Source organism: Maniola jurtina, chromosome 10, assembly GCF_905333055.1.
Source record: "Maniola jurtina chromosome 10, ilManJurt1.1, whole genome shotgun sequence".
Classification (NCBI taxonomy): domain Eukaryota; kingdom Metazoa; phylum Arthropoda; class Insecta; order Lepidoptera; family Nymphalidae; genus Maniola; species Maniola jurtina.
In genome coordinates this window covers 10909718-10926786 of record NC_060038.1, presented here as the reverse complement: position 1 = coordinate 10926786, position 17069 = coordinate 10909718, and the positions used below count along the sequence as shown (strand labels likewise).

The 17069-nt window shown below is 35.7% G+C and overlaps 2 protein-coding genes across 4 annotated transcripts; one reads left to right on the top strand and one right to left on the bottom strand.

Annotated features, from left to right (window-relative positions):
• Window positions 1-169: 169 nt before the first annotated feature.
• LOC123868701 (transmembrane protease serine 9-like) lies at window positions 170-12617 on the bottom strand. The gene is made up of 13 exons (XM_045911260.1): window positions 12496-12617; window positions 12387-12417; window positions 11860-12025; window positions 10935-11140; window positions 10010-10212; window positions 8404-8470; window positions 7962-8006; window positions 3674-3845; window positions 2933-3141; window positions 2222-2415; window positions 1719-1776; window positions 496-540; window positions 170-349 (listed from the first exon to the last, which is right to left on the bottom strand). Exons 1-13 carry the CDS (start codon window positions 12541-12543, stop codon window positions 273-275), a joined length of 1521 nt encoding a protein of 506 aa, XP_045767216.1. The 5' UTR covers window positions 12544-12617; the 3' UTR covers window positions 170-272.
• LOC123868698 (acyl-CoA Delta-9 desaturase-like) lies at window positions 12617-16989 on the top strand. 3 transcript variants are annotated; one of them, XM_045911252.1, is made up of 7 exons: window positions 12617-12701; window positions 13196-13688; window positions 13792-13922; window positions 14979-15184; window positions 15537-15722; window positions 15829-16024; window positions 16490-16989. In XM_045911252.1, the coding sequence occupies exons 2-7, from the start codon at window positions 13445-13447 to the stop codon at window positions 16715-16717; spliced, it is 1191 nt and encodes a 396-aa protein (XP_045767208.1). In that variant the 5' UTR covers window positions 12617-12701; window positions 13196-13444; the 3' UTR covers window positions 16718-16989. The 3 variants fall into 3 exon arrangements, with proteins under 3 accessions (XP_045767208.1, XP_045767207.1, XP_045767209.1); XM_045911251.1 differs by having other exon boundaries at window positions 12648-12730; XM_045911253.1 differs by lacking the exon at window positions 13196-13688 and having other exon boundaries at window positions 12650-12701; window positions 13819-13922.
• Window positions 16990-17069: the final 80 nt, after the last annotated feature.

The window sequence follows — 17069 nt, the reverse complement described above, 5'->3', positions numbered from 1 at the left end:
TACCCAGGATGTAAGCTAACTCTGTACCATCAAAATCGATCAAACAGTTGGTTCGTGAAAAAAGACAGACAGACAGATACACTTTCGTTTTACAATATTAGTATTATAGTACCTACCTATGGATAGATGGAGGGCATTAGGGTTATTTACCGAGAAACAAAAACCATGATAACAATAATAATTTTATTTTAATTATTAGGCACTTTGGTTTTATTTTTAAACCTATGTTATTGTGTAGGCTACTATGTATATTAAGTAAGTAGTTGTCAATGCTATGAATCACACGTTTTCCCACTGGCAGAATTCTCTTTTATCCAGTCGATGTAATTACTAACTTTCGTGTATACTCCTGAAAAAATATATACATATAAATATAAGTAGGTATGTGAGGTAATTTTAAAATAACTTACTTAAACAGAAAGAGGTATTAAGGTAATTATTAATACACTAGGTCACACAGTTGTGCTGAGAGCAAACATTTTGGAAATCGCAAACCTGGATAGTTGGGATCTGCACAGCCTATTCCCCATGATACAATTCCTACAACAAAAATAATCATAAATATGTAGGAGCCGTGAAGGATTAAAAAAAAACAAGTATGTAGGTAGTTAAAAAAAATCATACATTTACTATAGGCATAACCTGCCCGCGAAATTCAAATTTAATTTGGTTTTCGCAATTTGTAAACTAATACGACAACGTAGTCTTATGGCATTTTAATTGCGCCAATGGCAGTATCATCCTCACAGGTTTATATAAAAATCTTTACTTGAAAGGGTCCAGTTTAAGAAATTAGCTCTAGTATCGACTAACTTGTGAATTATAGTCGATACTAGAGCTAATACGCACCACCGCAGATGTCTAAGTTTTCAGTTTGCGCTATAGGTACCTATAAGTGCGAACACCGTCTTCTGTAAGTGTGAAGATGGACAGGAGAAATGATAGGTGATTTCATGAAAATACCAGAATAAAGCTTTGGTACAAACTGTAGGTACGTTAATTAATTATTATTATTTATTCATGGAAATCAGCATCCTAAACGCTCACTGAAATGGACATATACGAGCACGCTGGAAGAGGTATGCCATACAAAATGACAGCTATTTTTGTAAATTATTCAATTCAATTCAACATAATGCCAACACGAAGAACATTAATTAGACATAGTGTACTTTTAAATTTCCGGTACCTATGCTTCGAATAAATTCGAATTTATTCGAAGCATAGGTACCGGCATTATGTTGAATTGAATTGAATATTTTATTCAATTCATGTAGGACAGTATTTTATATTATGCCACTTATGATATAGACTCTATCATCAGTTTAGAAAAGAGATTCCACTGAGAAGAGCTGGCAAGAAAGTCAGCAGTTTCTCTTTTTTTTTTTAAACAAAATATGAATAACTAAATAAATAACTAAGTAAATATTATACAGTACATAAAAGTGACAGATGTCTTAAACGTTAGTCACATTTAGTTTCGAGTACAATCACACGACGCTCACTGTTGCTATCAGCGCCAAAGTGGCGAAAATCAGGTAAAAATAGGTCGGCAATCGCAAATCCAGCGTACTTGTATTAGTAAATGTCAGTTTAGAGGCTCCACATAGGGATGTTCCTGAACAGCCCTGAATCGATAACATTCGTTACATATTTGTTTTTATTTTGTTTTTAAAATATTTTTACGTTTGTTTTTCGGACTATTAAGAAAATTATACCTGCTTGGACAAATTTTCCATCTGTTTCAAACACCACAAGAGGTCCTCCACTGTCACCCTTCAACAAAAAACATTATATTTATTACTAATCCTAGTTAGCTACTAATTTACAAATAGGTAAATACTATACTCAATCCACGGAGAGAAGTTAGGGCTCTCTGTTACGCAATCTTATACAAATGATAGAGACAAAAATCTCAATGGGCGATAAAGATTTATAATGGCCAACCAATCATAAACGCGACTATGTTTACAAATAATTGAATTTCGAATGTTTTTTGAAAAACATGTTCTCCATAATGTTTTTGCACAAATATTTCACCTTGTTTTCCTTCACTATTGAAAAAAGTGACATTTGGCTGCTTAAAACGCATATGTAGGTTTATGTAATTCTGAAAAGTTAGAGGTGTGTGCCTGAGATCGAAGCTTGGACCCCTCAAATAGGAAGCGCCATCGTAACAACTATCACCATTGAAGCAGAGATTTATAAGCAGAGTTTTTACCTGACAGCCATCCTTCCCTTTAGTGTAAGTGCACATCATGGTTTGCTTCAAATGGCCTTTCAGTTTCGAATTCATACATTCATCGTCCGTGAGAATGGGAAGGCTGGCTTTCAACAGAACCTTCGAGGGTGCTTCGTTCTCACCCATGCGACCCCAACCAACTATTGTAGCCATTCTATCACCGAAGTTTTGTCCTGTAAAGCAATTGCATTTATAAACTGGAATTTGTGTGGTGCTGCGTACTGTTTCGTTGGTTTAGCGGATTATAGCAAATTAAGCTTTTGGTTCCTTGTAGATTTTTATTTATTTTTATGCATAATAGTTTTTGATTTATCGTGCAAAATGTCGAAAAAATACCCGAGTACAGAACCCTCGGTGCGCGAGTCCGACTCGCACTTGGCCGGTTTTTTCACAGGGACTCAGCTCGCAACGCGTCGCGGTTGAGCCTGCACATTTTCAACTCACAGGCATCGCGTTTCACCCACCCGCGTAGTATCTAAACCACATGAGTAGATATCTGTGATCTGTATATCTAAACTAAACCAAGACGTCGTCGTACGTAGGTCCTGTTTAGGTGCGCCGTCTTGCCTACACAATATGTAAACTTGCGCAGGTATGACGGAGCGTGTAGCCAGAGCTTTAGAGAAAAAAAAAATTCTGGTTTTTAATGGTACTTAAACCAATTTTATGATCGAGTGTATATAAACATACCCGGTTGCGGTAAACAAACTGGCATGATTTTCGTATTAAATGGCACGGGTTCGTTTAATGCAGCGATTGCTATGTCATTTTCATCTCGAACGGTTGAAGAAGTGAAGTCCTCGTGAATGACGACCTCCGATATGGTTCTCTTCTCGACTTCCGATAGATCGTCCATGTTATCCAGACCGGCTAGTACCGCCATATTTGATGGATCATCCCTAAAACATACAAATAGTTTCTTTTTAATTTTTCGGCAAGTTAGCCTTGCTACTAGTAACGCTGTAGTAAAACTGCCAAAATAATATTAAGAAATCATAATCAATCCTGTATTTTGTTTAAATTGTCGTAATATACGCAATACGCACTATCATGCCAGTGCGTCGCCTAACTAGAATTTGGCTGGATACTATTAGCTCTATGTACCTATTGGTCTTATAGTAATAACCGGTCTTGTTATTCTAATAAGAAAACTAGAACTGAGCTGATAAACTTCATACGGCTGAACAGAGTTTCTTGGATTATAGCTAAGAACACTCCCGATCAAAAGCCACCTTTCAAAATTCTAGTTGAATAAAAATATTTAGATTTTTTTTTAATTTTAAACAAAAAAAAACTGATTCAAAATCGAGCTACGATGTCACAGACTGATACAAAAATACACAGACACACAGATACACATGTCAAACTTATAAAACTCCCCTTTTTGGGTGGGGGCAAAAATAGGTAGGTAAAATAGTTAGATTGACTTGCCACTTAAAACAATGACCAGCACTCAATACGTGTTGGTCCGTAATTAAAGCACCGCCACAGTGCATCTTATCCTTCTTCGTGATAGCCACAGTCCAGGGGTATGAGTGCGGTTCTGCCCTCCTTCCTCCGACGATCCTCATTGACACTATGTCTTCAGATGGCTTGCCACATTCTAATAAACATAACTTAGGTTTTTTATCGATTACAAGTTAACCCTTAACTGCGATCTCACCTGGTATTAAATGATAATGCAACCTAAGAGGATTTTTTAACACAAATGCAACCTTCTACCTATTACGGTTCATGAGATACAGCCCGCTGACAGACAGATAGACAGACTGGCAGACAGACAGATAGACGGACGGACAGTGGAGGCTTAATAATAGGGTCCCATTGGCACCATTCGTGTACGGAACTCTAAAAACCAACTTACCGCATGGCAGAGTGCCTCCTTGGGCTGAATCGCCGCCTTTTACCTGAAAACATGAGCTCTCCTATTCAATCTATAGCTTCATCATCTTAACTTCACAAGTACTCTACTTCCCAACTCAAATTATTGAATTTAAGCATGCAAAATAAAATCTACAAACCTTTAGTAAATAGGTGAGAAGCATTAGTTTATACCACGTGTCAAAGAATTGCATTTTTATTGGAAATTATTTTATTTATTCTCACTTTACTCCTTGAACTCTCACTGTATACTGTTTGCGGATTCTTAGCTACTTACTTATTTTCGCGACACGCTTTAAACCATAGAAATTATTTACGCAGTCGGCCTTGTAAAAACGTACCAGATGGTTCAAAAGTTATCGAACGCAGTAAATCACTTGATAAGTAGGTACCTATAATTTTTATCAAAATAGGAAATAAATCATAACCGAGAAAACCGTGCGTAAAAGGGACACATTAAATTATTACCGTTTGAATAATTGTGACTTTAATTACATGAATCATTTCTATAGAGATTTATTAATTACCTACCTAATCTACCAAAGCATGAAATATGAGAAATTAATAAATATTATAAATCAGAATTCCTCACTTTCTTATCGTTCTTGTTTGAAGCCCATTACTTTTTAGATTGCATTCGAAAAATTTATAGCATTGGAATAAAATATATTGAAGTAAGGAAGTGGATTATGCCAGTGACTTGATACGCGTGGATTAAGGTTTTTTAAAAATCGCGTAGAAACTCTTTGATGTATGTAATGTATATATAAAAAACCATATATAGATACATACATCTGAATCTGATATGAATGTTGTGTCTGTACCAAATATGTAGATAATGCCCGTAATTCGTCCCCGTACATTCAACTTTTATAAAATTCCGTGGTAACTCTAATTTTCCGAGATAAAAAGGGTCAATTTCCAGGATGTGAGCTATCTCGGTACCAAATTCCGTCAAAATTGGTTAAACGGATGGACCGTGAAAAGCTAGCAGACAGACACACTTTCGCATTTAAATGATAATTAGATTACAGTGGCCCCCCGGTAATCCGGCAAACGTTTTGCAGGGCAGTGTCGAACTATCGAACTTGTCGGATTATAGAGTACTGCCTAAGACCCCTATAGTCCGGCTTTTTTAACAAAACAGTACCTTGTAATCCGACAGATTAAAGATCCAATGATCAGATTCTATGTGTTATGTAGAGTATGTATACTCTGAAGTACAAATCATAGGTACTTCACTATGTATTAGTGTTGTTATGGATATCCATATCCGTAACCGAAACTGAATCCGTAATAAATGTTTTGGATAGTTTCGGATAGGGCGGAGTCTAACTAAATACTACACTCGTACGAATTAACTGTGCACTCCGCTGGAATGGGACACCTTCATCAGTTCACATTTTACAGTTCCTTAAAAAATTAATATCCGTAACCGAAACTGAATCCGTAATAAAAGTTTTGGATAGTTTCGGATAGGGCGGAGTCTAACTAAATACTACACTCGTACGAATTAACTGTGCACTCCGCTGGAATGCGACACCTTCATCAGTTCACATTTTACAGTTCCTTAAAAAATTAATATCCGTAACCGAAACTGTCGGATAATCCGAAATAATTTAATATCCATAACCGTAACCGAAACCGATATTATTATTTTTTTTTTCTCTCTCGTCTGGCTTTTACAATGATTAGCCAATGTCAAGTGTGTAGTTATTTGTTAGCTAAACTATACAAGTATGGACCCCGTCTGTGCCGGCGCTCGCCGACATACGCACGGCACCCCCTTAGAGCGCTTTCCAGCCAGTTTTAACAAAAAAAACACTCCAAAAAGTCACAACACGCGCGCCAGCAAACGCCACCACAGACGAAGTCCATATTATTTTTTACCAATATCCATATCCATATCCGGATCCGAAATTATATATCCATAACATCCCTACTATGTATGTCAAAGTAAATTCAATAACAATAGACTTATCGGATTACGGGGGGTGCCGGATGAGACAGAGGCCGGATTACCGGGGGTCCACTGTATTTAGTGAATTACTAATTAATTATTATATCGGTAATAAATTCTTGAAATGGAATTTGAATTTGGAATTGAATAAGTCATTATTTACTGACTGACTGAGTAATGTTAATTCCTAATGTTTCATAATTATTTCTACAAAATGAGATAAAATTACTGATTTAATTTAATTCGTTTGTTTCTTCTACATAGCACATATTGACATTTTATTTTTTATTATTCTCGACTAAGTAGTTGTACAGTTTGGATTTAATATGAGATGCCTATGTAACATAATATTTGCACGCCATTCCGTGGCAAATGTGGTGATACCAAAATGAATTGTAATTTCTATTTTAACCTGCATTTGAGCAAATAAAATTATTTGATTTGGTTTGATTTGAAAAAGTATGTTTTAAAATTAAAAAAGTAAACGAATTACTACAGTACAGTGGACCTCCGGTAATCCGGCCCCTGTCTTATCCGGCACCCCCTGTAATCCGACAAGTTTATTTTATTATTGAACTAGCTGATACCCGCGACTTCGTTAGCGTGGATGTAGGTTTTTTAAAAATCCCGTGGGAACACTTTAATTTTCCGGGATAAAAAGTAGCCTATGTGCTAATCCAGGGGATAATCTATCTCCATTCTTAATTTCAGCCCAATCCGTTCAGTAGTTTTTGCGTGAAGGAGTAACAAACATACATATACACATACACACAAACTTTACCCTTTATAATATTAGTGTGATCGTTGGATCTTTACGCCGGACTATAGGGGGTTTTAGGTAGTACTCTATAATCCGACAAATTCGATAGTCCGACACTGCCCTGCAAAACGTTTGTCGGATTACCGGGGGTCCACTGTACTTTTCTGAAATACGTAAATCGAAATTGAAATAATTTAAATTTTGATTAAATAATAATATTTTTTAATTCAATACGTTCAAAGCGACTACTAGGTACATCTTTCAGTCAAATCTCATAAACAATACATTCCATCTTCCGTCATTTCTTTGATCCATTGTACATAATTGGCGACGGTCGTATAAACTCCTGAAAGTTGATAATAAATTAAATAAAGTACTTCAATTATTACTGCAATTTTTTTGTATGTTCATTCATGAAAATTTTAGAATGAAACGTAAAGCTGGTGCCACGAATACCTACTAGCTGCATTTCCTTGTATATCATGAAAATTCCGCAACGTACCTAGCACCTGCTTCTATCCAACATTTGTAGATAGCTCGCTGATGCCCGCGACTTCATTCGCGTGGATAACTCTTTGATTTTCCGGGATAAAAAGGAATTCTTCCTATCGTCCCCTCAGGGAGACAGATAGGAATAAATAGTTCGATCTGTTCCCCTACACGCGACGAGGGGACAGATCGAACTTATTATTTCCAGTCTGTCCCCCCGCTGCTTACTTAGGGGGACAAATTGGAATAAAAAGTTCGATTTGTCCCCCTGCTACCGACGAGGGGACATATCGAACTAATTCTTTCCAAACTGTCCCTCTGTTGCCAACAGTTTTGTTGTTGTAGCCTAATATGTATCCACGGTATAATCTACCTCCATTCTTTAGAGCCAAATCCGTCCAGTAGTTATTGCGAGAAAGAGTAACAAATATACACACATACATACACACGAACTTTCGCCTTACTCTATTCTATTCTATTCGCCTAAAACTATAATATTAAAGATGAACATACAGATTCGTCACGATTTTTCCCTGTCCCGTTAAAGCCAGTGACATTAATTTAAATTGAAGTGTCATTGTATCGGATTGTAAAAAAATACATCTTTGGATTATAGTACGAATACATACCTGGATAGTCTGGCATAGCACAATCAATCCCCCATGAAACTATACCTATGAACGTAGTAAGATTAGATACGGCAGTTAATATAATATAATATAAAACACATATCAATTGATGTCAATCAAGTACATTTAAAATGTACTGTTTGATTAAAAGGAAATAGAAACCGAAGTTGTTAGAATTACACAGGCAAGTGCCCTCTAGGTACCTGTCCGCTTAGGATCTTTCAATAATTATTGTGATAATTAGAACGGCTAGAAATTTCATTATTGTAACTTAAATGAACTCAATCAAGTATTGTTCTCACATGCTCTTAGGTCTTAGTCGTTGAGTCTGCCATCCTTTTTTGTAGGGAGACTACTTTGTCATTTTAGTTTAGTTCAGGGATTATGGGCTAATTCTGTTGTACAACAGTTAGCCACACTGCAAGAATTAAAATAAACTTACCTACTTGATACCATTTCTTGTTATGGGTTCGCGAATGTGTGGCAAAAATAGGTCCACCACTATCCCCCTATAAAAAGACTACATTTATAACCTAATATGTGCCAATGTTTGACCAAGGGTCCCCTGTATCTATCCTTCCACTTCTTCCGGTCTTTTGGTAGTTAGGGCCACTAGGGCCAGTTATTTAAAATGCGTCGACTGCCAGGAGTTTGCAATTATCCTTGTTTGACTTTAATTTCATGCATTAAGTTGCCTTCAAACTACGGAAATATAATATAATACATAAATATCGTTTACATCGCAATATTACATCTAAGTGTGAACAGTGACATTTAAAAGTAGGGTGAGCGATATTTATATATTATATTACATTTCCGTAGTTTGAAGATAACTTTAGGTGTAAATATGATATTATATTATATCTCCCCCTAATGTACTCTCGTGAGCTAATGAAGTTAATTTATAGAATACTAGCGATCCGCCCCGGCTTCGCACGGGTGGACATTTATTTTTTAAGCTCTCTGAACCCCTGCGGTTTCGCCGTGCGAGTCGTGCGACACCATCATTCATTTTAATAGCAATTACAATTTTAAATTCGTAATATCTTTTGAATGGATTGTCCGATTGGAATAAAATAAAAAGTAATTTATAGCTATTGAAACAATCTTGCTCAATAAATAGTTTATTTGGATAAGGATTAGTATTTGACGATAATATGATCAATAAACATAGGCTAATAATTTTAATTACTTTTATTCTATGGAAAAGCGGTTATAATGGCTAAAATATAAATGTTTGGTTTATACTATCGCGGACTTTTTTGTAGGCATTATTGAGTTCTACAACTTTTCTGTAGAAGTCAACCATACATCTCTAACCATTTAGGCAGCGTTCGCGAGAATCGTTAACGTACGGCAGTTTTTTCGACGCCTTACTCCACAATTTTCACTACCACAAAAAATCCTATCTATTTTCCGGGATAAAATATAGTCTATACGGATTCGGAAGAATCCCCCTAAGTAATGGTAAAAGAAATTTTGAAATCGGTCCAGTAGTTTTTGAGCCTATTCATTACAAACATACAAAAATACAAAAATTCAAAAATACAAAAATACAAAGGTTTCCTCTTTATAATATTAAGTATAGATGTATTCAACTTATTGATACTCTGCTAATGGACTTATGGTGTCTGTATTTCCTGCTACATAAAATTTGAGTACCTTCAAAATATCTTCTGGCCAAATGCGCTCCAACATAGACCTCGTCATTCAAGTGCAAGCATATTAAATTTTTACCCCCGACCCAAAAAAGAGGGGTGTTATAAGTTTGATGTTTGTATCTGTGTATGTGTATCTGTCTGTGGCATCGTAGCGCCTAAACGAATGAACCGATTTTAATTTAGTTTTTTTTGTTTGAAAGATGGCTTGATCGAGAATGTTCTTAACAATTATCCAAGAAAATCGGTTCAGCCGTTTGAAAGTTATCAGCTCTTTTCTAGTTACTGTAACCTTCACTTGTGTGTGGGAGTTATAATTTTTTAATTTACACTTGTGTAATAAAGTATGTGACTTATATGTCATTGTTTGTAAATAGAAGGTAAGTTTACCTGACAGGCATCTTTCCCCAGACTGTAAGCGCACATCATTGAATCCGATACAAGATTTTGCCTATATATGGCGGATCTGGAACAAGTAGCACTTGGCACGATTTTAACTTTGGTTTCCAGCAAATACCGCGAAGAAGTTAGTGCCCCTTGCCTCGTTTTACCCCACCCCGCTACCGTCAGCGCCAGATTACGGAAGTCCATGTCTATAAACAAAATAGTTGACTACCGATTAATAATCCTTATCTTAATAGCATTCTTCAGCATAGCGGGCGATTGTGAGATAAAGAAACGAGACGACACTAGACCGAACAAGATGGTTGAGCAATGAAGGATTTCAACGGCCAACTAAGGGAAGCCATTTAAAAAAAATCAGATAGTCAACATGGCCAAAAACAGAATGAAAATAATCCTTCCTAGTCGAACCTGGAGATACACCAGAACCACCATCTGCATACAATCGATCCAGCAATGAAGGATTGGCATTAGGGTGAAATATATAGAAATATGCGTTGATTTTGTATGTAATCAATAGCACTTGCACCTAAGTACATTGTACATTGTAATGAGTGATCCAATTGCTTAAAGCAATAATGCTAGACGCCCTAACGCCACTTAGCAAATAATTAAAACAATTTGAAAGTGTTGGCTTCTGTCAGGATTAAAGGTTAAAAGTAGGGTTAAAAGCTATGAATTTTATGAACCCCTGACCCAAAAAGAGGGCTGTTATAAGTTTGACGTGTGTATTTGTCTGCGGCATCGTAGTACCTAAACTAATGAACCGATTTTAATTTAGTTTTTGATCGAGAGTGTTCTTAGTTTTATACCAAGAAAATCGGTTCAGCCGTTTGAAAGTTATCAGCTCTTTTCTAGTTACTGTAACTTTCACTTGTCGGGGGTGTTATACATTTTTAATTTGCACTCGTACCTTTACTAGGTAAACATATTGGCCGAACTTTGTCAGAAAACTTGAGTGTTTTCTCCAGCGTCAACACCGCAATATCGTTGATATCTCGCACAGCATTCGAGGTGAAATTCGGATGATTCTCGCCGTATGCTATTCCGAGCACGGAGTGTGACGATCCCAAGCGATCATGCATTCCGATATGCGCGGAGAGATCTTTGTAATGAACCCTAAGGTGGGTAATGAGAATCATTTCTTTATTACGATAGTAATTTTACTTACTTAACACTTAAGTATGTACTTGACTATCGGCCGAAATTAGTAGATATTCAATCTAAGTATCTGTAATTAGCAACGTTGTTGTTTATCAAGAAAGACCATACAGTTTAAACAAATACCTAACAACGTTGCGGTGCATTGCTGAATATCGACAAATTACGGATAGCATCGATTTTATTAATTTTGGCTGTATTTAAGTTGTGCACTTTGTGGCTCCACAAAGTCACACCACACAAAGTTGTCATAATTATGGTAACAGGTAAAAGTACTCGTGAAACATCAATATAGTCTGTTGGTAAGAACTCTATCTAACTCTACAGTGAATTTTTTTCCGTACTATATTCACAATATAGAGCTGTGAAGCTGTGATAGCGTAGTGGTTAGGACGTCCGACTCCTAATCGAAGGTCGGGTGTTCGATCCCGGGAACGCATCTCTAACTTTTCAGTTATGTGCGTTTTAAGCAATGAAATATCACTTGCTTTAACGGTGAAGGAAAACATCGTGAGGAAACCTGCATGCTTGAGAATTCTCCATGTACTCAAAGGTGTGTGAAGTCTGCCAATCGGCATTGGGCCAGCGTGGCGTGGTGAACCCTTGTCACTCTGAGACCCGTTGATCATGTCAATATAGAGTTATTAGCAACAAGAGTTTTATTTTAAGTTACGAACCCAAAAGTGATGCAATGACCTGCAGTCAATAAGTGCTGGTCGGTGATAATAGCTGCTCCACAGTGGAGCTTCGATCCCAACATGAGGGCCACTAGCCATGGATACTGGTGTGGCGGAACTGTGCTGCCACCTACGATGCGACGGTTTTTCCCCGCGATACCACATTCTTTGAAGATCAGGTAAAAATAAAGCAAAATGTAAGTAAGTAAAGTTTTGTGACCATTACGGCGATACACGACGGATGATGATTAAATAAAACAGGCAGCGTTTGGATTTTTTAAACTATGAACAAAACAAAGACTTTCAGAGCCTCGATAGCTCAACGGCTGAAGAGCGGACTAAATTCCGAAAGGTCGTCGGTTCAAGCCCCACCCGTTGCACTACTGTCGTACCCACTCCTAAGTCCTAACACAAGCTTTACGCTTAATTGGAGGGGAAATTAGAGTATTAGTCATGATTTGCGTGCTTCTTTAAAAAAATTATGAAAATTCAAACGTTAAAGAAAAATTAAAAACAAATTGCCTTACCGCACGAGCTGCTGACTTCACTTAAATAAACCTATAAAAGGAACAATTTTTAACGCAAATTACAAAATTAATGAAAAAAAAATTGCAACTTCTTCATGATCAAACTTACAAATTCAAATGTTAAGTAAATTAAAACATAATATAATATAGGTTTCATTTTATACGCGTCGTTAATAAAAGGAAACGCATGGTTCAAAATTGGAACGATTGCGTGGAAAAGAAATACCTACTCAGAATTTTTAATTAAAATTGAGTTGATATCGATGTTCAAAGCCATGACGCGAATTAATTTTCATCGTCAATTTTATGCACAAGGTAGATTGACTTTTCACATAAATCTGCAGGTGCAGGTATGAGGTAATCGATAAGAAAAAAACATCAAAAGGCACGTTTTTAACCCTCGACCCAAAAAGAGGGGTGTTATAAGTTTGACGTGTGTATCTGTGTATTTGTGTATCTGTCTGTGACCTCGTAGCGCCTAAACGAATGAACCGATTTTAATTTAGTTTTTTTTTTGTTTGAAAGGTGGCTTGATCGAGAGTGTTCTTAGTTATAATCCAAAAAAATTAGTTCAGCCGTTTAAAAGTTATTAATAAGAAGATAAAGAAAGATTACAATTCTTTAAATAAAAGTAGGTCCATCAGCAGTTAACTCAGCACTATATTTTAATCCAATATTATATTGGCAAATAGATCAAGCAAAAAGCAATGAAGTATTTTTTAAATCAAACAAATTTTTTTTTAATAAATGACCAATTTAACCCAATTCTTTGAAATTTTACTAAATGAATCTCCTGATAAAATTAACAGCATTAAAAGCCAAGTTCACAAGAACCTAAAAATTAGCAAATTGAATACAACTATGTCAATTGAACACTATCTATTTGTAACATTGATTTACATACAAAACTGAGGTTCAAGTTTGGATTGCCCAATACGTTCAGTAAACGTATTCTAACAATACAATGCAATGAAGACACACATTTGAAATAAAAACATTTAAAAGAGCAATCGGTATTCTTCGTCATCAGTAGTAATTAGACAATTACTGAGACCGAAATGACTCCCCAAGATACTAGTACTACAAATAAAAATAATTACGAAGATAATGTCCAAAAAACGAAGGATAAAAGTGACGATTGCAATGAAATTATTCTTACAAAACGCATAGGAACTGATTATTCCTACAAACATCAAATAGTATGGAAAAATGCTATCGGATTCCTTTTTTTACATTTAATGGCATTATGGGGACTAGGCATAATTTTTACGGGTGGTATCACCTTTAAAACTTTTTTATGGTGTAAGTTTTACATTAACTTTTTTAACATTTAATTTGTTTGTTCATTATTTATAGTTTTCTTTTGCTTCTTGCTTCTTCGAATTCATTGTGTATTTGTTTTCAGTTGTATTACTGTTGTTCATCTCTACAGAAGGAGTAACAATAGGCGCTCACCGACTTGTCGCTCACAAAACTTTTAAAGCGAGTCCTCTTTTAAAAGTCATTCTTCTCTTTGGTCAGACGATGGCTGGACAGGTAACTTCTTGCTTCTTTTTACACCCTCAACCACTGAATTTCAAGACAAATATTTTATGTAATTTAGACTAGGTAGTTCATCAACCTGGTAGACGACTTAAATATAAAAAACTAGAATTTTTTACAGAGATTCCGTTTGTAATGTAGATAATAATTTACGAGTACAAGGCTGCATTTTCAGGAATTCACACAGGAGAAGGAATAAAGAAAATATATATATTTTCGCCGAAGCTAAGGGTTGTCGCTAATAAAACGAAAAAACGATAAATGATTTCTAGGCGTTTAAATCCAATAACATGTTCATTATTATAAAATGATTATCTGCTACATTATTGCTGAGTATTGTGTCTAAGCCCAATAAAATTTTACGATTAGTGGGTAACTTTGAAATTGTTTAAATGATATTATATTTGCTACTACATGATGCCCGCAGCTTCGCCCGCGTGGATTGGTCAGATCCTCTGCAGTATCAGGATTGAGGAGTTGGACTCCAAATTTTTTATGAAACAATGTCGCAAAGTTCCTCTATCGATTAAAAAAGAAATGACGCAAATCGATTCAGAAATCTCGGAGATTTCGGTGTACATAGGTAGAAAAACACAACTCCCTTTTTGAAAGTCGGTTAAAAAAGTAGCCTATGTTACTCCCTGGTCAATTCTCTACTTGTCTGTGAAAATCCCGTCAAAATCGGTTCAGCCGTTCCCAAGATTAGCCTTTTCAAACAGACAGACAGACAGACAGACAAAAATTTTAAAAACGTGTGATTCAGTTATAGTATCGTTCAAATAACCATATGACCTTAATATGCGGTAGTTATTTCGAAATTACAGACAGACATTCAATTTTATTTATTAGTATAGATAATATTCAATTAATCAAGCGCAAATAACTTATAATAATAGCAAACTCGCATCCGGTGGTTTGTACTACATTGGGAGTTGATCCTTATGTAGTACAGACCACCGGATGCGAGTTGTTAAGGGGTTGTCTAACGACTCTCATAAGCAGTTCTCTATGTTCGACGGCAAATTAATATAAAGTTTATTGACTCAACAGAACTCCGTCTTCATCTGGTCTCGAGACCATCGTCTTCATCACCGCTACTCGGATACAGATGGTGACCCTCACAACTCGAAGAGAGGATTTTTCTTCTGTCACATGGGCTGGCTCATGATGAAGAAGCATCCTTACGTCCTCAATTTAGGAATGAGGATCGACATGAGCGACTTACTAGCTGATCCGATCGTTATGTTTCAGAAAAAGTAAGACACTAGATTTCATTTAATTTTTTCGCGAGTTTTTATATGATTGCAATAAAGTAAGTTTTCTGATGGTTATTATTTACTAGTCTATTGATTTAATGTCCTATATAATTTATAATAAGCTTTACCTGCCTTTAAACTGACTTTAGATGTTTAAATAATATTTATGCAAAAAAAACTCAGTCGAATGGTCATTATGTACCTACTACAGAGCACATTAATTTTCAGAATAGTGAATTAATTGATCAATGGAAAATTTTCCTTTTTAGTATCTAATATTTATTATTTCTGTTGTGTTCACGTTGTTTTTATATTATTTTGTAATTAATAATAATTAATTTGACGGTTTCAGGTACTACTACTATTTATATTTCCTAATTGCCGTATTCATACCCGTGTTTGTGCCATGTTATTATTTCGGAGAAACGTTGAGGACTAGTCTTCTCACCTGTTACTTTGCTCGTTATATGACACAACTAAATGGCACCTGGCTCGTCAATAGCGCTGCACATCTTTATGGCACAAGACCGTATGACAAGTAAGGAAACTTCATACAATCAAGATTTTTGTCATAAAACAAAAATAAATATACTCGGTATTGACATAATATAGGTATATTTGTATACATTACATTATATTTTCAGGAAACTACAGCCCGTAGAGTCATGGTTCGTCTCGTTCATAAGCTTAGGCGAGGGCTGGCACAACTACCACCATGCTTTTCCTTGGGACTACAAAGCTGCTGAACTCTCTATGCACTTTAACCAATCAGCAAGCTTCATCAGATTCTTCGAGAAAATTGGACTTGCTTATGATTTGAAAACTGCTTCACCAGAAATGGTAAAGTATTTTCGAATTACTAAATGATGCTCGCGACTTCATCCGCGTGGATTTAGGTTTTTAAAAATCTTGTTGGAACTTTATAATTTTTCAGGGTAAAAAATAACCTATGTCCGTTTCCAGGATACAAGCTATCTCTGTACTATGTAAATACTAAGTAGATGATGCCTGTGACTTCATGCAAAAGGCTTTAGGTTTTTAAAATCCCGTGGGCATTCTTTGATTTCCCAGAACCAAAAGTAACCTATGTCTTTCCCCAGCATGCAAGCTATCTCTTCACAAAATCTTGTCAATATCGGTTAAACGGATGAGCCGTGAAAAGCTAGCAGACAGACAGATAGACAGACACACTTTCGGATTTATAATGTTGGTATGGAAGTGTGGATAGTTTATCTGACATGGCTGATAAACATACGCAAAATGTATTTCAGTGTTTTTTATTAATACTGTTATTGTTCTACTCAGGTAAGAAGACGAGTAATCAAAACTGGCGATGGAACACATTACGAGATGGGCAATGATAAAGACCGGAATGCGGTTACAGCCATCGGAATATTACATCCCCTAAATCCCTCATACAACGTTGTTTATTCAGCGCCTGAAGCGGTATTAGAAGATAAAGGGCTGCCTTTGAACGATGAAAATGATGTTTTTGACCCTAGAGTGGCGAATAGGAAAACTGCAACTGCATAAATACTTCGATAGGATGTTACTGTATAAGAAGTTCGTTTGAATGTAGTGAGATTAAATGAATTGGATGGAATGAATTTTTAAAGATAAGGAAATCGATTAAATAAATAATTATATGCAAGTGTGTGTTCATTTAGATACATAAATGGAAAAACATAATATGGAGCTGTGAACTAAACAAAATATTACTCAAGTTATGTTTCTTTAATAATGAGAATACTTACTAAACATAGTTTATAGTAATAATTAAATTAAGATATAAGTTTAAAATCAAATTTATAGTCACAGTTGTATTAAAATAAAATTGTTGTATAATAACTTGTCTTTTATTGAGTCTTTCATAGAAAATTAATGG